Below are 23556 nucleotides of genomic sequence, written 5' to 3'. Positions count from 1 at the left end.
TATTTAATGCTATTTCTCCAAGTTTTTGCTTGAATCAGTGAAGAGGCCATTGGTGAGCTACTGTGCTGTGGAGAAAAGAAGTTATGGGCCAGATGGAAAATCTGCATTCCAGTCATTGCTAATTCAAGGGTGTGTATTTGCACATCCAAGAGAGGAGGAAGTCATCAATCTAATTAATGAAAAGAAATCCTCTTTCAAATAATGCCTTCAAAGAGAGAACACCTTTTAAAAGTCACTCGACAAAGCTACCAGAGATTATCTTGTCTTATTTCAAAACTCCAAATGCACACATTTGTTTGTTCCTTCTTGGAAAGAACATATGGGGATAGTAGTCAAGGAGGATCATCTCTGGCTTGCTTTCTGTCCTGCCTTCGTGGCACAGATTTATATAGCTCAATAAATTGATGTATTTTAGCTCCTTAGCCTTAGAGAGCTCTTTATAAGGTTCTTTCTGAGTGATACAGAATAGGTGCACTTTCCCTTCAGATACTGTGTGCTCAATCATAATTAAATTAATTTCTTTTAACATGCTTCCTAATAATCAAGAGCTGCCATGATTGTGGTTAAGGCATTTGACCACTTCCCTGATTGTAGGTTTCAGCCTCCCTGTATCTTCTTACACTGGATGGCTACTACTAACGCACTTGTGTCACCAGACTGGAAAAGTTAGCCATAGCACTAAGTCATAAATATTTGGTGCCTTAATCATTCCAGTACCTTAATCAGGTGGTGTGTGATTCAAACCTAGGAATTTGGGGCCTGATATTTCTTCTAGGCTTCCTCAGAATGCTGATGTATTGAAAACATAACTTTATATCTCATGGGCCATAAGAAGAGTTGTGTCTGGTGATAAAGTCTCTAAAGGCTTTGGCTAAGGTGGGTAAGTGTGGAGCAAGGCAGGCAGCAGTAAGAAACAGCCCTTGTGACTAGATTTACCTCCAAATATACGAGGGTTTATGCTTCTGAACTCCCAACTGCTGGGAATCGTAATCGGGAGAGCGCTACTGTGCTCATATTCTGTTTGTGGGATCCCTGTAGGTATCTGGTTGGCCACAGTGAGAACAGGATGCTGGAACAGATAGGCTGTTGGCCTGATCCAGCAGGACTCTTGCTCAGCAGGAGCAAGATTGACCTGTTTGTTTCTTCTGGGTAGCTCCTGAAGGTTTTGCTGATCATCTTGCAGTTCCTTCCTGTGGATATTGGAGATGATGTGTCTGTATGAGTTTTAAAAGGAGCTCCGGGTTGGTCCTTTTGAAAGTTTAAAATATATGCATTTAAATAATTTAATAAACGTATTTAAAATTTGTGTTATTTTTTATGAAATTCTAAGTTCTGTAGCTTCTGTCTTGAAAAGAAATTTCAATTAGAATATTTAAAGTGCATTCCAGGAAGATGCATCTTCGAGTATCTTGTCTGGCTTGCTGACTTCTGCAGAGCTTTCTTGGATTATTCAGTTCTCTTAGATTGCTGTTTTGTCCTCCCAAGTACAGCTCACTCAGCCTGTCTTTCCTGCTTATGATGATTTTTTCCATTCTTATGAAGGCGTCCTGTGTGTGCTGCTAATCACAAGGAAAATATAGTCAAGCTGCTAGATGATCCAGTTCATCTGATCCAGGCTTAGAAACAAACTTGGGAGGTTGTAAAAGCTGACTCAAACAGAAGGTGAACTTTTAAAGCTCCTGAATTCTTCTCGGATATGTGATCAAAGTCTGATCTGGAGAAGAATTCCTGCCTTCTGCCATTTTCTCAAGCCCACGAAACACCTCATTTCTAGGGCTGGGCGATGCATCAATATATCGTCCAAAACTGGTTTGAAGTCTATATCATGATACCAGTTTCATAATTTTTGACCTGGCTACATATCACAAATCATGATATGTGTGTGTGTGTGTGTGTGTGTGTGTGTGTGAGCTAAAAATCACAATGTGGGAAATACTGTGAAGCCAGCCAGTGCCTCTATATAGCTTCATCCTTATTTCAGCCATTGCGATATATCAGTATATCACGATGTTTAGCTGGTGATATATCACAATGTTGACAACCAGATTTCGTCCAGCCCTACTGTTAGTCTCTACATAGTTCCATCCTTATTTCAGGCATCATGATATATTGAGATATCGCCATGTTAGCTGGTAATATATTGCAATGTGGAAAACTAGGTATTTCCCAACCCTATCCCTTTACTTTTTCATTTGTGGTAGAATCTACAGTGGAGGTGAGAAGGAGGAGGGTAGTTTCCTTTCTTCCACCCTGCCCCTTTGCCTATCACCTTGATATGCTAAGTAACCTGTGCTTGGGGGATTTTGGGTCATGTGAATTTTCTAAGCACCTGCTACAAACACCCTCCTCTCAATATGTGCATCAGCTGTTGCTGCTGCCATTTTAAAGTTATGACAATGGAAGATGGTGAGTGTGTTTTGGTGGATATGGTTTTTAGGGGATGCAACGTGGTAAATCCGAGCTGAATTTGGAAGAGCTCACCCACCCATGTATAAAGCCAGTGTGGTGTAGTAATTAAGAGCAGTAGACTCGTAATTTGGAGAACCGGGTTCGCGTCTCCGCTCCTCCACATGCAGCTGCTGGGTGACCTTGGGCTGGTCACACTTCTTTGAAGTCTCTCAGCCCCACTCACCTCACAGAGTGTTTGTTGTGGGGGAGGAAGGGAAAGGAGAATGTTAGCCGCTTTGAGACTCCTTTGGGTAGTGATAAAGCGGGATATCAAATCCAGACTCCTCTTCCTCCTCCATAACTATAAGGGGAAATGCCGTTATTTTAGCCACTAGTTGTAAATGCCATAGTAATACAGACTTTCCAGATTTTCATGTGAAACTAATAGAAAGATTACATAAACACTCATTGGCCATTTAAGGAGTATTGTTATTGGAAATTAAAAGACGCCTGCTTCTTGGGAGAAAAGCGATGACAAACCTAGACAGCATCTTAAAAAGCAGAGACATCACCTTGCTGACAAAGGTCCATATAGTTAAAGCTATGGTTTTCCCAGTACAGTGGTACCTCAGGTTAAGTACTTAATTCGTTCCGGAGGTCCGTACTTAACCTGAAACTGCTCTTAACCTGAAGCACCACTTTAGCTAATGGGGCCTCTTGCTGCTGCCGCGCCGCCGGAGCCCGATTTCTCTTCTCATCCTGAAGCAAAGTTCTTAACCTGAAGCACTATTTCTGGGTTAGCGGAGTCTGTAACCTGAAGCGTATGTAACCTGAAGCGTATGTAACCTGAGGTACCACTGTAGTGATGTATGTAAGTGAGAGCTGGATCATAAAGAAGGCTGATCACCAAAGAATTGATGCTTTTGAATTATGGTGCTGGAGGAGACTCTTGGGAGTCCCATGGACTGCAAGAAGATCAAACCTCTCCATTCTGAAGGAAATCAGCCCTGAGTGCTCACTGGAAGGACAGATCCTGAAGCTGAGGCTCCAAGACTTTGGCCCCCTCATGAGAAGAGAAGACTCCCTGGAAAAGACCCTGATGTTGGGAAAGATGGAGGGCACAAGGAGAAGGGGACGACAGAGGACGAGATGGTTGGACAGTATTCTTGAAGCTACTAACATGAGTTTGACCAAACTGCGGGAGGCAGTGGAGTGCATGGCATGCTCTGGTCCAGGGGTCATGAAGAGTCGGACACAACTAAACGACTAAACAACAATTATTATTGGAGCTAAAATTCAGCCAGAAGTTACACCTTTTCTCAAGGGCTTAGCCCAAGAGCATGTGCAGCAATAGATTGCTATTATTTTGAAAATTAATTTAAAATTCCTCATAAAAAGAAATGTTAAACCAGAAAAAATCATCATTATCATCATCTTTATTGTTATTCTGGAAGAGGGAGAAACTGTACAACAGCCTGTCATTGTATGGCTAGACTTCAAATGCTTTTAATACTGAACACATAACTTGTCTTGTGTTAAAAGTACTATTCTTGAATTTTGGTTGTGCATTCAATCACGTAAATGTTACCTAGTAAGATAGTATCTGTCTGCAGTTTATTTGAATGATACATTTAAAAAGGCAGTGTAGGTTAGATGTATATTGAAAATTACATGCCTATCTTCTCAGAGATTATTGAAAGACATGTGCCTATCTAGCATCAAAACAGAGTTAGTGTTGCTCCTGTAATGCAAAGGTTGATATTTACCTGAATCTATTTTTAGGTCCTGTGTGTGCAAGCTTCATTGAATTTGAAGAAGTACAGAGCAGTATTGGTTATTAGATTTTTTTAAATAAACTTTTAAATATTTAGAATGTGATTGTGGCATGGGCATAGCCAGTGAGTGTATAGACTTTTGGGAAGGCCTGCAGAAATATAAATACGTGTGTGTGTGTGTGTGTGTGTGTGTGTGACGACAAAAAGTACATATATTTGATGCTTATCTGACTTTATGAGGCAGATAGTCAAAGAGCAGACTTCTGGCACGTGTGATATCACAAGGAGTGTCCCCCTTCCGGTAACCTGGTCCTGAGTAGTTGCTTCGTATACTAACAGCAAAACCTTAAACCTGTTCCATCAGAGGGAGTGTAACCCCATCCAGTAACTGGCCTGTATCTTAGACAGTGGAGCCACTCACCTACAAGGCCTCTGTCCTGCTGCCACTCAGCTCCAGTTTATTGGCCTTCGTCCAGCCCTACACTGTGTTCAGACACTGGTCTGGGCTTGTGGAGCCACACCTGGCTTGGATGTCATAGAGTTGAGCGTCATCAGCTTACTGATGGCTTTTTTCTCCAAATCTAATGACCACACCCGCTGGCCTCATATAAATCTTAAACAGTGTGAGGGACAAGATGATAACCTGTGGGTACCTTAGCACAATTGCCGGGCAGTCCCCTGATGCTGCTCTCTGAAACCAAACTCCCACAGAGCGCAATTCCCATCTTATAGAGGTGGTCCAGGAAGATTCTGTGACCAGTAGTGTCAAAAGCTGCTGGCGTTGAGTAAAAGTCCCTCTCAATACAGGTATGAAATGCATCCCTATTCAGAATGTAGGATGCTCTGGTTTCATTTTTCCGAAGGTAAGATTTTAATCCCTATGGTTATGGAAACATTTTAGACCATGGGTAGGCAAAATAAGGCCTGGGGCCTGGATCTGGCCCAGTCGCCTTCTAAATCTGGCCCACGGATGGTCCAGGAATCAGCTTTTTTTTACATGAGTAAAATGTGTCCTTTTATTTAAAATGCACCTCTGGGTTATTTATGGGGCATAGGAATTCATTCCCCCCCCCAAAAAATATAGTCCAGTCCTCTACAAGGCCTGAGGGTCAGTGGACCGGCCCCCTGCTGAAAAAGTTTGCTGACCCCTGTTTTAGACCATTGTAGTCTGGGCTTCTTAAAAGCAGAGGAGGATATTGGAGTTTTCCAGTGATCTGTGCTATGCATGGACTTATTATCCTGTTTTTATGCTGCTTCTTTATTTGCCCCCGTGACTCTATTCACGAAAAGAGAATGTCAGTTGGGCAACCTGATTCCGATTAGGACTTTAGCTGTTGCATCAGAAGAACTCTGAACATCACTGTAATGGTTCTAGGGGTTGCTCGTGCGTAAGCCGGTGCAAACACCTGGCTGGGTTACCTGAGTGAACCTTTTCTGTCCGGACAGCCACTCACCCGTGGCTGTCTCAGTCGCTGGCAGAATCCGTCAGTGGGCGTTTCTTAAACTTCTTCCAGCAAAGAAGCTCTTTGACGCCTAGTCTCCTCCTACTCTCTCTGCGCGAAAGCCTTCTGCGCAAGGAGGGCGTAGGCAGCGGAGGACCCCTACTCTCCCCGCTGGTCCCCGGCAAGGAGTCATGGGACCGCCTCGCCGCTTCCCCCATCTGCCCTCCTCCACTGGTGCTACGCTGATTCTCTTCCCCAGAAGATGGGCTGCCTTTCCCAATCCCAGGACGCTCTCTGGAATCCCTCTGGATTTTGCTCTCTCCCTCCGGCACTGATGGCAGTTCCCTGACAATCACCCTATTAAAATATCTATAAATTAAGTTGCTAGGTAAATTTACCTTGGACCCTTTACAAACACTTAAAAAAACCAGTGCACTTTAGTGTTCTTTTGTGTTTTTAGTAGGAAAGTACAGTCTCCCTTGCAAGCCTATATGCGTGTGCTTGTGTGCCGGTGTGTATACGATTGATTGGAATATCAGAACTGGAGGGCTGTGTGTGCTCTTTGCTAGAAACAAAACCAACCACATCAAATTGACTGAAAAGTTGTAAAGAAAAGCTGAATTCTCTATCTGTATACATATATACATGGGAGTAGATCCACAGGGGTGGATGGAAGGTGACTTTTTCACCCTCTTTTCTCCCTGCCAACCCCAGAGGACCTCCCACCCCAATGCTTACCTGAGGGTTATGGGGTCATGTTGAATAGACTGGGGCTGACAGGGAAGGGACAGATCTCACTTAAAAGTGTGTGTCGTGGGGAGTTGTCAATCCTCATGGGAGCATTTTCAAGGGCTCTTTCGACTGTAAGGTGCAGTAGGAAAGTCACCTTTTGGCCGCTGACTCCAGTCCATGGAAGTAAAGAAAAATAAAGCATGCTTTGCGTGCAGAAGGTTCAAATCTAAATCTCTGATGTCTCCAAGTGGGGCTGAGAAAGTCTCTTGCCTGAACCCCCCATGGAACTGATACCACTCGGAGTAGACAATACTTAGCTAGGTAGACAAATAAGGTGACTTGGTATAAGGCAGCTTCCTGTACAGTATTCCTGTGCAAAATAGTCATTGTTCAGTTGTGAATGATGTCTTATTCTGTGATCTTATTAAAGTTGGTTATTTTTAATCTGGGGGGGGGGGGAATTAATTTCAGGACAAGTAAGGGGAACTAGGGGGAATTGTTGGATGGTAACATAAAAAAAATTAATAACTTTAAAAGACAATTGTGCAGTTTTTCTTCTCTCCCTCTTTAGGGAACAGGAAGGGAAATACTCTGTAAATCCTGGCCAACTCACACCCTTCCTGCCCGCCCCCCCCCCCCAGTTCTGAGATTTTACCAGGTGTTGTCCACGCACTTTTAGCATATTTTTCTGGCCACAGCAAGGGCTGCAAAACCTTAGTTTTTCAAGAGAGTGACTTTTGTGCTAATTTTTCTTCTTTCATGGAATAACAGAATAACCACAGTCAGTACTCTAAGTGACTGGTTTTTTAGAAAACAATTTTGCTTTAATTGATGAGACTGCCTGATTTGTCATTGCAGGTCAAGATAAGGAGTAGAATCACATTTTAATTATGTTAAGGGTGATAAAAATTGCTGCATGCCCCCAGTTATTTTGGACAGACAAGCGATGAGCAAGAGTCAAGTTGAGTTCTTTGTGATCTAGCAAGTTACTTCTGCATTCCTGTGCCTTGCATTTTAAGACTTCTTTCCAGATATTTAAAATTGTTCTTGATGGGGAAACTGTTGAAGAGGTTCAGATTTTGAACTGCCATCGATACACAAGGCATGTTCTTGTGCCACTGATGTGGTGAGACTACTCTCTATTTCAAAATAGTAAATGCCATTAAAGTGCTGCGTGAGAGAAGAAGCACATTGTATACAGTAGGGTGAGTCAGATTTTAAAGCAACAGTGGATTTGCAGTGTTATTTCACCTGAAAGAAGGCAGGAAATAAGATACCAGAAGAGGATACAAGTAGTTCTTGGAATTGAAGCGGGAGTGTGTTGGTAGAGTGTCAGGTTTCAAGGCCAGCATCAAAACCTTGGATTTAAAAAATATATATCCCTAAACTGAGAAAGCAGAATGTGCTAATCTGGTTCCCTTGGTGACCGATAACATCAAAACAGAGCATAAAATAAAGCTAACCTGGGGGCCTTAATGAGACAGATCCCTACTGCAAACAGTCATATATTTGAAGTGAATGTTTTGCATTACTTTCTACTTGGTGACCCAGGAAAATAGTTGTGGGGAGGGAAATAAATTTAAAGTGGAATTAGCAATCCCAAAGCCGTGTTGTGCTTCTGCTACAAGAAATAAAAATAAAAATGCATATGTTGACTGCAGTTGAAAAGGAATTAGAATTGTGTTTGAGATGGGGGTAACCCCCCCCCCCCCCAAAGAATGGGAAAGGAAGGGGGAAATGCTGTAGTGACATGAAAGGTCAAACGTTTCTGGTATCTCTTGCACTAGATTTATAATGCCCTAACTGCAGAATGTATGGCAGCTTTTTAATCTTGTCTCATGACAGTCTATAAATACCTGGGTTTGGAGCTTCTTCATGCTGTTGTCTAAAAACCTTTGGCTCTACCCTAACCACAGTCTTGAAAAAAACGGAAACCTTTCCTTTGATCCATTCTCCTGTGAAGATTTGAGAGATATCCTCTAATGCGAGACAAAAAAGATCCTGTGAAAGGAAAAGTGAATATAGGAATGTAAGTGATCGGGGGGAAAATAAAGACCTAAAATATTAAGCAGACTGCAGCAAATAGTATTTATTCTAAATATTTATGTTACACTTTTTGAACTGCTCAAATGAGCTTGCAGCCAAAATTAAAAATAATAGTCAGCAATAAAAATATACTATAATTAATGGCACAATCAGTGAAGCAGCATAACAACAAAGGAGGAAGGAAAAAAGATATCTGAATAATCATTCTCCCTTTGATAGAATATACAAGAGTATAGTCAACTCTTGAAGTTGCATTCCATCATGAGTTCCTTTGGTGCCTCCAAATCTCTGTAACTGTGCTAATTAAATGTTGTAAGTTTGAGCATTCTGTGGCTCAGTTAAGTTTCTGATGAGCAAGACTGGCATGTTGACAGGCGCAGGGTGTTTTTCTTGCGTAGACTTTTCTGGGGCGGTTTTTCTGGAAACATTTCTCAGTTTTTGCTGTGGTTTTTAGGAAACTGTTAGGTCAAGGGGAACACCTAGTGTAACATATTTGTAGTTTGGGTTTTTGTTGTTTTTTTAGAGGCATTTTTGTGACCAGTATTATTCAATAGAATTTCATAATGGTGTGCACCTGCGCATGCTCAGCACGAGTCTGTTGCAAATGAAGTTTAAAGGGAGGAAGGGAGTCTTGAATGGAATATTGAGTGGAGTGAGAATGAGAATCAGACTATATGAGGGACAGAAAAGGGTGGCAACAGGGCAATATATATGAAATAGTATATTGTATTTATTTTGGGGGCAATAATAGTGGCCCTCTTGTTACAAGTAAATGGGCTGAATTGCATCAGTGGCAATAGGTTCTACAGCAGGGGTCAGCAACCTTTTTCAGCCGTGGGCCGGTCCACCGTCCCTCAGACCATGTGGGGGGCCGGATTGCATTTGGTGGTGGTGGGGGGGAATGAACGAATTCCTATGCCCCACAAATAATCCAGAGATGCATTTTAAATAAAAGGGCACATTCTACTCATGTAAAAACACGCTGATTTGTGGACCGTCCATGGGCCGGATTTAGAAGGCGGCCGGGCCACATCTGGCCCCAGGGCCTTAGGTTGCCTACCCCTGTTCTACAGCTTACAGTCTGAAAATGGTTTAATGGATTGATTTGCGTGATGGTCCATGCAGCATTTGGGGTACAGAGGATAAGAATGGCTTGATCCCGTGTGCTGGGAGTGAGCCTGCTGGGAAAGAGAGTCTGGGAAACTTTCCTTCCGCAAACTACTTTAATTGATCTTGGTATCCAAGCCATTATCAGCTTTATCTATTTTTGCATCTGTTGATTCTTGAGAGCTATAGAACTGCCATGTTACACGAGTGATATCTACTCATTCTTTGTGTTTGTGCTTCCCCTATGGGTGATCTCAGCTCCTCCAGAACTGAGACCTGCTACAGTTTCACAAAGTGCCTGCATATAGTGTGGAGATTGCTATGCTAACATGAGCTTCAGTAGCCTCAGTCTTCATTGCCTCTTTTGACCCAGAGGCAGAGGTTGAAGGACTTACGAAGTGTCTTGCAGAAATTGAGATCCAGCTGAATGCCAGCTGACTTAAGCTCTGCTATTTCAGCTCACAGAGAAAGCACTTCAGGATTATGAGGGAGCCTAAACTGCTTTAGGTATGTTTTGGACAAGAACACATGTCAAAGCCTGATAGCAATATTTCTGTGCACTGAGTTCTGTTTGAGTTCTGTTCCAGGTACCTTATTTATCTGAGGTATGCTTCTAAAGAATAACAGAGACTTGTAAAATAGGCCTGGCTGGTGTCTACCTTTATAATGTTTTTGGTACCAGACAAAAAAGTTCTTAATCACCCAGGCTTCTTAAATTGTTGTAAATTTAAATTTTCTGTTTTAAGGAATTTATCCTTTGTCATTACTTGTATTGTGACATAATGGTTGTACAACAGACGCGGGTGGTGCTGTGGTCTACCACCGAACCTCTTGAGCGTGTCGGTTGTAAGGTTGGCAGTTTGAATACGCGCGATGGGGTGAGCTCCTGTTGCTCTGTCCCAGCTCCTGCCAACCTAGCAGTTTGAAAGCATACCAGCGCAAGTAGATAAAGTGCTCTGGCTTCTGTCACGGTGTCCTGTTGTGCCAGAAGCAGTTTAATCATGCTGGCCACATGATCCGAAAAAGCCCTCTGCGGACAAACGCTGGCTCCCTCGGTCTGAAAGCGGAGATGAGCGTTGTACCCCATATTCAAATTTGACTGGACTTAACCATCCAGGGGTCCTTTACCTACCTTTACCAGTGTTAGTACAACACCCTAAAGCCCTAACAGAAAGAAAAGTAGTATATTTATGTTTTAAATAAACAGTATCCTACTGAGCTCATTCATTCAGAAGAGAAAAGACAGTTCTGCATTGCAGGGGTTGGACTACATGACCCTTGGGTCCCCTCCAACTCTGCAGTCCTATGATTCTATGACACTTTTTCTGGATATTGAATTTTTGACAGCCTTAAGTCCTGTTAGTAAATAAGGGTATAGAACCCATTCAAAGAGGCAGGACACTTCTAAGGGTTCCTAGAAATCCTGATGCATCCAACTGAAAAGGCCTTAGATGTGCCACAGAGAGCAAGCACCATCAGTCCCAGGCCGAAGTCTAGCGGATGGCTTTATTTGGCTCACTAGTGCTGAAACATGCTGCTCTTTTTATTGTTTTGCTTTTTTTGTTAGTCAATCAAAGTGCTCAGTGAGCAGAAGAGCAGGATATAAATATCAATGATTATAATAATTAAGGCATCCGTTGATAAATGACTTTCTGCAGTTTTGCAGGCAACAGTTGCTAGGCAGGGCAGAGGACCCATGGACCAGCTTTGATGTGCCACATTTATCTTCTGCTCTTCCACTCACTATAATATTTGAAAATGTGGAAGCAGCTATTGTTGTTTGTGGCAGGAGCCTTGAAATTTGTTTTTCACCCAGCTTGGTTTAATCCAGGGGTGGGGAACCTTTTCTGGGCAGAGGGCCAAGTCTTTATCTCTCCTGCCTCTGACAAGGGTGCCCACCTGTCAACCCACCTGAGCTGATAATGACATCAGATTGTGCTTCTATTTAAAGTCCCAATTGAAGTGAACCGTGGGGCTTCTAAAGAACCCTCTGCAAGAATTCTTCTTGGTTTGAATGAAAAGTGGGGTGGGGGTTGTTTGTGCGGCTAATTTAAAGTCCTTTGTACACATCCCTGGAGCAAACTGCTGAGGTTTGAAGAAGTTTGTGGGGGTGTGGGGGGTGTTGTTGTATGCATACTCCAATCTGCTTATTAGTTCATGGGCAGATGGGAGTGTACCTTCAAAGGTCCTCCACTTCTTCAAACTTACATGGTTTGAAGAAGAAACATGGGGAGTTGGGATGTTGAAGTCACATTCCAATCCACCCATCAGCGGATTGGAGTCAGGTGGGAGCGCACTTGCTGGATCCAAGGAGCAACCAGAAACTTTAAGCTGCTGATCATTCTTTTAAACTCCCATTCTTATCCACCCCACACCTGATGTTATGTGGGGGCATGACTTCCTGAAATGGACCTGACGGGGCACATTTTGCCCATGGGCCAGAGTCACCATTGGTTTAATACAGACGTACCTTGGAAGTCAAACAGAATCTGTTCTGGAAGTCAGTTCGACTTCCAAAACATTTGACTTCCAAGGCGAGACTTCCAATTGGCTGCAGGATACTCCGGAAGCTGCGTTGAACGTCCGGCTTCCGGAAATCATTCAGAAACCAAAACAATCACTTCCAGTTTTCAATCATTTAGGAGTCGAAACGTTTGAGTTTACAGGCGTTCGGCTTCCAAGGTTCCACTGTATAAATCTGTTAAATTTCAGATGTGGGCTTTTCATCCTGCCTAACTTTTCTCTCCTCATCCACCCTTTCTCGGTTTCTTTTGCTTACCATCTGGCGTGCAGAAAAGTTCTGGACAAGTTGAAAGATTGCTCAATACATGATTTTTTAAAGTTAAAAATCTACTTAAAAGTAGTGCTCTACAGTTGTTTTTATATGTTCTTTCTCTTCTGTTTGTGACTCAGTCACAAAGCACTTAAAGCAGCAACACATTGAATTAGGCAGTGGAATAACTCCTAATGCACTCACAGTGTAAACATATTTAGTGACAGTGTCTGTAGAGAAGCAGAGACAGTGATAGCTGTCCTATCTCACAGCATGTGAATTGTGGAGTCTGACATAAATGTAAGCCTACCAATCAGTGTGGGTCAGTCTGGAGTGGGTGTGCTGCTTGTGTCCAGTCAGGGAAGAAATTGGAGCATGCAAGGGGAGGAAGGAGCATGCAAAGCCAAGACTTGGAGCAGACATTCAAGTTTTGGTTTGGCTATTATTAGATACATGGTGTTGAATGGAAAAAATATACTATGCCACAAAACTCCTATATATTTTTATTTTGTTTCCAACTAAAATTTGGAATCCAGAACTTCCTACTAGAAAGCGAAAATTGTCATCTTATTTTGTATGTATTGGGTGAGAGTCTGAAGATAAACAGGCTTGTTTAAGACTGCAAAATGTGTACCCGTTGAAGCATTGCTTTAAAATACAATTTTGGGGTGTCCCCCCGTAGTTTTGCGATGCTGTTTAAACGTTGTGAATAAATCTGCTGCTCCTAATCAAACTGCAGGGTAGAGGAAAAATCCTTTTCCTTTGCTTGGTGTCTGCTGTTCAAATAAAGCTCTGTGTTTGTTCTTGTGACTTGCCCATTATTATTAGCCCCCTGGGTACTTGAGATTAATCTACATTTTATGCACTTCCTTTGAAAATGTGTAACAGCGTAACTCACTTGCCACTGTGAATAAAATGGAAACCGTCAACTGTTCTGAGGAGATTTATGATGACTTGCCACATTCATGATTACCTTCATACAATATTTTGAGTCAAACATTGATTCAGTATGTAGCAATAAATCCAAAAGGCTTGTGTATACAGGTCCACCCCCCCCCCCGCTTATGCACAGGTTACGTTACGGGCTCCTGTGCGCATAAGAAAAATCGCCTAAGTCGAGAGCACCCTCTAAAAAGCCTCTAAACACCTGTCTTTTCCTGCTCTCCAGCTCCCCCCCCACTCTCTGGGGCAGCTGGAGGCTGGGGGACGTGCAGGAAAGTGGCTGCTGCGCTGCTTTGTGTGTCAGCTGCTAGGTGGGGAGGCTGAGCAGCCTAAATAGAGCCCTGCTGCACCCCCAATCTCTTTGGGGCTTCATCCTCAATGAAGTCCTCTTTGAGTTCTGGGAGGGGTCTCCTCGTGAGCCACAAGGACTCTCCAGCCCTCTCCTGCCATTTCCTGGTTTAAATCTATTTATTTCCCAGTGCCGCACATATATGCAGACATTCACAAATTGATCATGTGCGGGGGGGGGGGGGAGACACACCTGTATATGGTTTAAAGCATTATAAATTATACATATTGCTTACACTGAGGTCCTCGTCTGAGTGTCTTCTGGTGGTACCCTCAAGTGAAGTTACAGGGAACCAGGCAGAGGCCCTTCTCAGCAGTGGCGCCCTCCCTGTGGAACACCCTCCCGTCAGATATCAAGTAGATAAAGAGCTATACAACTTTTAGAAGACACTTGAAGGCAGCCCTGTTTAGGGAAGTTTTAATATTCTGTTGGGAGCTGCCCAGAGTGGCTGGGGAAACCCAGCCAGATGGGCAGGGTACAAATATAGTAGTAGTAGTAATAGTAGTAACAACCACCACCACCACCACCACCACCACCACCACCACCACCACAACAACAACCTATTAAACACTTACACATGTATGGTGAGGAGAGCATTGAGTTTTGTAGTATTATGCTTCTAAAAGATTTACTTGTGCATCTGATATGCTACCAGGAAAGTAAAATGTTGGTTTTTTTTAGCCTTTTCTCATCCAGAATAAACTCAAATATATGCAATATTTTTTTAAATGAAAGCTATACTTGCCCAACTCCCCATTCCCAGATTTCTGTGCAGTTTTCGGAGAGATTATAATGTTATTAGTTGAAAATACAAGTGACAACTGTTGTAATAAAATTTGAGCCAGTTTCTTGGTCCCAGTCATAATATGCCTGTGAACAAATAAAAAGTGCTAATTTATTATTTGAGCTGTTTGTGATATTCTACTGGCGCTAGATGGAAATTGAAGAACTTTAATTGTTCATATGGTTTCTTTTTTTACAGATATTCAATGGCTATTGCTGCTTTTGTTGTCCTTTTGAAGCGTGATTTGTTTTATGTTAAGACTAACACAGGCTTTCCTTTTTTCCTTTCCAGACGTTCCAACTTCAGAGCAACCTGAGTTGTTCCTAAAGAAACTTCAGCAGTGCTGTGTCATTTTTGACTTCATGGACACACTTTCTGATCTTAAAATGAAAGAATACAAGCGCTCAACTCTTAATGAACTTGTGGATTACATTACAATAAGCAGAGGCTGTTTGACAGAGCAGACTTACCCTGAAGTAGTTAGAATGGTAAGTTTTATCACAAACACTTTATAAATCAAGATAGTGCTAGCTAGTATGTGTGCTCAATAGAACATTGCAGTTTGCATGACGGATATTGCGTATTGCTGTAAAGCCTTTCAAATGCAAAATGGGGAAGACAACTTTACTTCTGGTAATTCACAATACGAGATGCAGCCGGATTTATTATGTCCGCTCAAAATGCAGTGGGTGGGTTGGGATCACAGAAGACTCATAGGAGGTTTTGTATTCCTCATTTTGTTAAAATACAGGTCTTTCAAATGTTGGACTTCTTAGCTGTGGTTCAGAACACTTCTATACAATGTTCAAAAGTTGTTGTGCACTGTTTTGATGTTAGGGGAAATACCATTTTACATATGCGACATTAAAATGCTTTAAAGTTATGGATTTTAAATAGTTATTTGGATTGCACCTAGCACTGTCTTACTAATTGTATTGATTTTTCAAATGGCGAGGGGCCTTTTACAACTTGGCGTTCAGTGGAAGTTGGAGGAGCCATCAGAGTCTGTGTTGAGATTGCAAAGCACTTTGTGAATAATTTTTTTTACATCTGTTCAGACTTGAACTGCAGTTGTGTGTGGAGTGTGCTGAATGTGTCTTTAACACAGTCTTTATCAGGTTTCTGTGCCTACTTTTATTTGTTTGACTAGAGGAAATGGACGAAATTCTTTGAGAGATATGCTTGATCCTTTCCCTTTCCTGGCTGACAAAGACAGGAAGGCTGAGATTATCTGTCTGGGCAACCTTGAGAGAAGGTTCCATGCCTTCTGTTCTCAAGAAGGCAGTGATGTGCCCTTTGATTGAAGCTATCATTTTACTCAAACAGACTGGGCAATTGTCTAGTCTTGAGTATTGGAGTCTTAGGCTAGGTAGTTGTGTATTGTGTTTACCCGGCTTCAAATTTACCTGGATGGGAGCTCATTGTCTAGATCCCTTTCAGTCTGGTTTTATGCAGAATTTTGCGACAGAAATGGTTTTGGTTGCCGTAATGGACATCTTGTACTGAGAAACACAAATATACCTAATTTCATTTTAAAGCCACCCCATTTAGTTGTCGTGATCACATTTTGTGGTATTGAATTCCATAGTTTAATAGTGCACAGTGTGAAGTACTTCCTTTCGTCTTCCAACATTAAGCTTGCATTGGCTGTCCCCAGCTTCTAGTGTTCTGAGATAGAGAGAAAAACCTCTCTGTTAATTTTATCTACAGCTTACATAATTGTATACACATCTATCATTTCCCTCCTTACTGCTTTTTTTTTAAACTAAAAAGCCTAATGATCCCTAACATATAATTTGCCTTTTTCACAGCTTCTGCACAGTGGGGTCCACATCTTCATTGAGCTATCTACTTTGACCCCAAGGTCTTTTCCCTGCTTCATCACTTGTCAGTTCAGACTCTATTAATATATGAGGATTTATTGTCCCCTTGTGCATCACTTTACACTTGCTTATTCTCCAGGTTCTCTCTTAATTTCTTAGCCCAGGACACCAGATGAAAACAGTACCCCATCCAAATTTGGAACGGTGGTTACGCCAACAGGAAACCCGTTTCATCTACATGTTCAACTCTGTTCCTCTGGGGGGATTGAATTCTGAGTTAGATTTTCATTGTTTTATTTAATTGCATTATCTGCCATGATCCACTGACTGGATGGGGTACTGTTTTCATCTGGTTGTCAGGCATTCTTGCTGTTAATGTTGTGCTGTGTCTTTAATTTCCCTTACAGTATATTAGTTTCACCTGTGGCTAACTATATTATATTCTTTACAATTTGTTACCAGCATCAGTGACTACACTATCATATGAGCACTGATCCAGAGCATATTTTCTACAGCGTTTATATTTACTTACATGTAAGATTGGGTATGTATCTTAGTTGTATATATTGTATTAATCATTTTATCTTATACAGACGCAGGTTTCATTGCATTTATATTGTAATTTCAGCTTGTTAAGAAATTGAACTGCATCCTTGTCATATTAATTCTTACAAGTCGGCTGATGAAGCATTGAACGAAATAGATTCATTATCCGGAAACTCTGTTCCAGCGATATTTGGTGACAGATTATGTATATATTGATCATTTGAATTATTCTACCACGACTGGTGAAGAAGATTTAGAGACTTTGGTTGCAATTTCTGATCATTTATATTAGTCTATAAATAGTGTTTAGTGGTATTGTTATTGGCCATTGTGTTGTGTTATTTTGTTCAGCTTGTCTATATTGCAACACAGAGCTCAGGGATGGATGGCAGGTAGTGATGACTGCAGAGTACTTGGAGTCAGAGTTTGTTGCAGAGTTTGGCGGATAGGTAATGACAAGCATGCAGCATTTGCTCAGTGTCAAGCATCAGAATCTAGGTTGGAAACGAGGAAACCTGTAGTGTTGATTCAGTCATGGCCTGAAACTTTCAGAGGGCTGAAATACACAGGTGTGTGTTCCAGTTCCCACCTCCCTGATGGGAGATCAACTTGCATTTAAGGGACATATTAATGCTTCCATATTGGGGCTTGTATGCCATTGTTACTGGGAAATAGCTGGATGAATTTCTGAAAAGGGATACTGAGGATGTTGGCAAACAAACCTCAGAAGCAATGGATCAAAGAAGCAGAGTTCAAACTGGTGGTTCTTTGTTGGTAGAAGTATCTGCCAAAAAGACTGTCCCAGTTGCTGCATCTTAAACGTGGTCCTGGGAAAGGGAATTTTCCTTTCTGAAGCAGAGGTGCCTATGTCTTGGTCCTTGGTCACAGTATTTTTAAAAATGTTTTAGGATAACTTAGATGGGAAACATTGGTTATCCTTAGCTGCTGTGACTGAACAGTATAAATGAAGAGATAAAGTTGAAAGGGTTGTGAGGAATATTTGTTTAAGTTGGTCATTGGTGAAGGGGCTGTTTAGATTGAAGTTGCATTAATAAGATATGTGTATTGCATCCTAGCAACATGCAGTTTCCCTGTACCATGCTTATGGGAAGCATAAAACGTTCATGCTCTAGTGCTTGATATATATGCATCCTTAGGTGTACAGGTTTAACTGAAATCTGACAGAGCTGGTTTTATTAATGAGATATGTGTAGGCAAAATGTAAGGTATGATTCAGTTAACTAATTGGCAGCTTTATCTTGGGGGTTGTGCTGTAAAAAAAGTGATGCTGGTTTGGTGGTATAATTTCTATGGTACTTGTGAATCTCGCTGTTCTTAAAAGTGAAGTAGACAGACTGCTGTGGAAAACCCTGCATTGCCAATCCCAGTCAGCTACCCCATGCTGCAGTTTTGATTTCGTTTTCCCTTCAGATCTCATCTGTCCTCTCTGCTGCTTTACCTTTCTAGCTGAGCAGTCCCTGTCTTTCATTATGACACCAGTGGCAATTTTTATCCTTGGAAAGGCACTATCCTTTCAGTTTAACACTCATTGGATTCATTGTCACAGTTCTGCATTATAAAAAATATAATCGGTAGGCTCCCATAATTTAAAGAAGTGGGGCTTAGTCACTGGGAAAATCTTGATCTTTCCATAATGTCTGATATGCGGGGCTGTGTATAGTCTGCATTCACTTCTTCTGTTCTAAAGAGCCTCAGAATGTGCAGTAAGAATTAATATATAATATGTACGTATTTGTGACACATTTGCAGTATAGCTCCTTATTCTGCACATTTCCATCTCCTTGCAAGATTGTGAATCTTGCAGAGTCAGTGGCATTGGCGCTCTTGCAGTGAGGCATATGGTGGTGGAAGACTGCTGCATGGAGATAGGGTTTAAATGGCTAGTAAGATCAGGACAAGCACTTCACAGTGCAAGTAGATAAATAGGTACCGCTCCAGCGGGAAGGTAAACGGCGTTTCCGTGTGCTGCTATGGTTCGCCAGAAGCAGCTTAGTCATGCTGGCCACATGACCCGGAAGCTGTACGCCAGCTCCCTCGGCCAATAAAGCAAGATGAGCGCCGTAACCCCAGAGTCGGTCACAACTGGACCTAATGGTCAGGGGTCCCTTTACCTTTACCTTTAAGATCAGGACAGCAGGATATTTTGGCTTTATGGAAGGACAGAGGGCTTTCTTTAGTGCCTGGGGTGTTACCCATGAGGGACCACCTGAGACCAGGCATTGCCCACACATTTCCAAGCTTTTATCTGCATCCATAAAGACTAGAAATTTGGTTTAATTTTTCTTACTTGGATTCAGATACCTACTGCTGAATTATGCGTCACGTACTTGATGTTTTAATAATAAAGAACTGAAATCCAGTAGAAGAGCAGTTGGTCTAGTTTGTTATAAAGCATTTGATGACAAAGCAAGTATAGAAATTTAATAAATAAAACAATTACAATCTGTGGCACTTTAAAATGTATGTGTGAGGATATTGTTTTTGTTTGTTACTATGTCTTGCCGATCGGAAGGTTGGCGGTTCGAATTCCTGTGATGGGGTGAGCTCCCGTTGCTCAGTCCCTGCTCATGCTAACCTAGCAGTTCAAAAGCATGTCAAAGTGCAAGTAGATAAATAGGTATCACTCCGGCAGGAAGGTAAATGGCGTTTCCGTGCGCTGCTCTCGTTTGCCAGAAGCGGCTTAGTCATGCTGGGCCACATGACCCAGCTGTATGCCGGCTCCCTCAGCCAATAAAGCGAGATGAGCGTCGCAACCCCAGAGTCATCTGTGACTGGACCTAATGGTCAGGGGTCCCTTTACCTTTATGTTAGGTATTTTTGTGTTTTTACATTGTAAACCTCTCTGTGATCCTTGGGTGGAGGGTGGCATAGAAATTGAATGAATAAACAACATTCTGTTAAATCATATTAGAAGCTCAGACTTAATTTTGCACTGTCGTAGCGGGTTCTGCTTCTGGCCTTTATGCAGCCTCACCCCTGTTGAGAGCATAGTGGTGCTGCCCTAGTGTGGGATCATGAATCTGCTCACAGTGCCACAAGATGCGATGTTCTGCTCCACAGTATTCATTGCATTGTCTCATTCTGATCCAGTGACACAATGACTTATTGTCCTTAGCTTGCCTATGTGATGTACCTCTATGATGGAAAAGCTCTTTTGCTGATTTGTTTGCTGTTGATTATATAAGCCCCTTGATGAAACTCCAAGCTTTCTCCATGAACTTGGGGAAATAGTGGCATTGGGGGGGGGGGGGGAGGCGGTCTGAGGCTGCGCCAATGTCCTGCTCTCCTTGAACACTCCTGCAAGGGTGCCATTTATCCTTAAGGGAAAATTGTATGTTGAAGACTGGTGACAGTGTAAGAACCTGTGGAGCTGAACACTTAGGAGAATAGAGAAAGTGGTGTGTGTGTGTGTGTGTGTGTGTGTGTGTGTGTGAGAGAGAGAGAGAGAGAGAGAGAGAGAGAATGAACGAATATATTTGGAAACAGGTTGCTGGGGGAGTTAGATCTCAATGAATATAGGAACATTTATGGTTCTGTTTTTGAAAAAAAACAACCTACTGTTTTCACAGAACCACTTAAAACATAGTTTAGAATTAAACCTTTCAGAGTTCTGGAAACTGACACAAGTATTGATTATCAATAGTTGTAAGTGTAACTGTCACTCATATCATCACGGCTGCCTGCATATTGCTATCACTTGCCCTTGTAGAGCAGAACAAGTAAAATATTGTGTTTCCCACACTGAACCAGTCCCCTGTAACAGCTGTTTTATATTGATTAAGGGTGAAGCAGGTCTGAGCAGGTTGGCTGTTTCATTTAAAGCATAAATATTTTGCAAGGTTTAAGGACATTAGCAGATGATAGCTCTAAAACGGCATCCTTACATTGTATTTTTGTTTGTTGCTTACTCTGGAATAAATTATATTACAGTGACTGTTGACTGTTATTACAGTGTATATCTACACAAGTTGTATAGTATTCTGCTTGTAGTTAAAACCTGTCTGGCTTGTGTTAGTATTGCATCTTTAGTGTGTTGTTGGTTTACTGTACTTAAAAAAAAATATATTAATGGCAGCTGTAAATCACACAAAATAATAGATGTCCTCTTATGGACCAGGAGTACGTTAAATAGCAGGAAACAGAGAGTAGGGTTAACTGGACATTTCTCTGAACAGAGAAGATAGAAGGTGGAGTTTCTGAAAGATTGGTATTGGAACTTGTCCTTTTTAACATGTTGAAAACAATGCAGAGTTATGAGTGAGCAGTGAGATGACCAAGTTTTGTGATGGTACTAAATTGTTAAAAAAGATTGTGCAGAGCTTGCAAAGGACCTCTCCAAACCAAGTGAATGGGTGGTAAAATGCCACATACAATTCACTGTCTACAGTGTAAAGTGATGCATGTGAGATCAATAATCTTAAATTCACATAGACGCTTATGGGGTCTGAATTGGAGGTGACTGACCAGGAACAAGACCATGGGGCCATAGTGAATGAAGATGTCAACCCCATGTGCAGCAGCTGTGAAAAGGGCAAATTCCATACTAAAGATAATTGGGAAAGGAATTGAAAACAAAACTGCTGATACAACATTTCTCTTATACAAATCTGTGGTGTGACCTCATTTGGAATAATGTGTAAAGTTCTGGTTGCCTCACATGCAACAGGAAATTGCAGGGTTAGAAAAGATCTAATTATGGGCAACCAAAATGATCAAGGCGATAGGGCAGCCCCTCTATGAGTAGACGTTGCAGCACGTGGGACTTTTTAGCCAAGGAAAAATGGGAGTAAGAGGTGACACGATAGAAGTTTATAAAATCGTGCATGGCATGGAGAAAGGGGATAGATAAATGCTGCTAAATACTAGTTTCTCGGAATGGCAGGAGGAGAGAGTGCTATTACACTCATGCCCTTCTTGCATGCTTCCCATGGGCATCTGGTTAACCAGTTTGAGAACAGATGCTGGGCCAGATGAGGCATTAGCCTGATTCAGCAGGCTTTTCTTCTCTTCTTCCTCCTTGGATGCGATCCAACTAAGTCATACTCAGAGTAGTTCCACTGAAGTCCATTGATTCAAGTAGTTCAACGAGTATAACTAACATTGTTTGTTTGTTTGTTTCTTGATTAAATTTGTATCCTGCTCTTCCTTTCATACGAGCCCATGGCGAATACCACCCCTTCACTTTCCTGAGCTTCAGACTTGCGTTCTCACTGGAGGATTTATAGCATTTTAATAATAATAACTTAGAACACATCACTGTATTCTGCTATAACAATTCTTTTGACATGTTTTTATTCCTTGTTTATATGAGCTTTGCCCAAACATCAAGGCTGAAAATGAAGTAGTGTGAAAATTTCCTGTGTGTGTGTGTGTGTGTGTGTGTGTGTGTGTGTAATTTGAGTATGGGTGTCCCATATACTTGCAAAAAGGTATATATAAGAAATATTTATTTATTTAATTAATGAATCACTTGAGGCATCTTGAAACAATTTTACAATACAGTGAAAGATACAGAACAGTTAAAAGCAAGTGCATATAAAAACATTTTTTAAAAGCAGCTATAAAAAAAATAAATATGGGGTCTAAAAGCCAAGAGAAGAGGCAGTTAGTTGTCTGATAGCAATGGGAAGGTGTTCCAGAGGTTTGGTTCTGCCAGACTAAAAGGCTGATTCTGGAATGGACCTACAGATAGACTGATATCTGCCAGATCTCTACTACAGAACACAGTGATCAATTAGATATGTAGAGGATCAGACGATCTTTTAGGTATTGTGGTACCCAGCTGAATAGAGCTTAATTTACCAATATCAGTATCTTGAACCTAGCCAATTGGCAGCCAGTGCAGTTCCTTTATCAGTGGCACAATGCGATGGTGATATTCTGCTCCAGTGAGCAACCCAGCCACTGGGTTTTGTGCAGGCTGCAGCTTCTGGGTCAGCTTCAAGGGCCTCTCTACCTATAACATGTTGCAACAATGCAGTCTGGATGTTACCAGTCCATGGGCCGGCAGTGCCGAGACAATCCAGAATCACTTGCAGCAGCCTGACCAAGTGAAGTTGGTAGAAGGCACTCCTAAATATATATAAATATCATAATGTTCCAAAAAAGGCAATAACCAGTTCTTAACAGCCTCTTTATCGGGTTCTATTGTTTACCATTGAGTTCTGTAGGACAAATAAGTGACCTGTAGTTGGCAGCACTGTTACAGGAGGGGTGATGTTGCTGGCGTTCATAAATAAATTTCCACGCCTCCTTTTTACCATATAAGTGAATGCTTGGCGTTCATTCATGTGGAAAAGCTAGTTTTAGAGCTGCAAACAGCTTCTTGCGCTTTTGTCCCCTTCAACTATGTACATGCAACACCTCTTCGCTTCAGTTTTGATTAAGGGGGGTCTATTAGAAAGCCACTGCACAAGTAATACTAAAAACAGCCTTGCAAATAAGCTTGCAAAAGTTAGTAGCCTGCTGGGGACTAGCCAAGCAGCCTTAAGGGGCTGTGGGAAAGGGAGCAGCCCATTTGGTTTCTAGCCTAGATGTTATCCATCCCTCTTGCCTGCCTGCAGTTTCTCATTGGCTACCAGGCTGGTGCTTAGATAAGACTGCACTGTGATTTTTATACTGTGGGTTAAACCACAGAGCCTAGGAGTTGCCGATCAGAAGGTCGGCGGTTCGAATCCCCGTGATGGGGTGAGCTCCCGTTGCTCGGTCCCTGCTCCTGCCAACCTAGCAATTCGAAAGCACGTCAAAGTGTAAGTAGATAAATAGGTACCATTCCAGCGGGAAGGTAAATGGCGTTTCCGTGCGCTGCTCCGGTTTACCAGAAGCTGC

General features: G+C 42.0%; 1 protein-coding gene across 11 annotated transcripts in view; it reads left to right on the top strand.

Annotated features, from left to right (window-relative positions):
- PPP2R5E (protein phosphatase 2 regulatory subunit B'epsilon) overlaps nt 1-23556 on the top strand; it is a 90970-nt gene that overhangs the window by 41002 nt on the left and 26412 nt on the right. For all 11 annotated transcript variants that reach the window (XM_083518751.1, XM_083518748.1, XM_083518756.1 and 8 more), the window contains one exon: nt 14630-14826. In XM_083518751.1, the coding sequence (XP_083374877.1) occupies nt 14630-14826 (197 nt within the window). The remainder of the gene's footprint in view (nt 1-14629; nt 14827-23556) is intronic.

This window comes from Podarcis liolepis, assembly GCF_965112155.1.
Source record: "Podarcis liolepis genome assembly, chromosome: 1".
NCBI classification, from domain to species: domain Eukaryota; kingdom Metazoa; phylum Chordata; class Lepidosauria; order Squamata; family Lacertidae; genus Podarcis; species Podarcis liolepis.
This window is presented reverse-complemented; position numbering and strand designations above follow the sequence as displayed.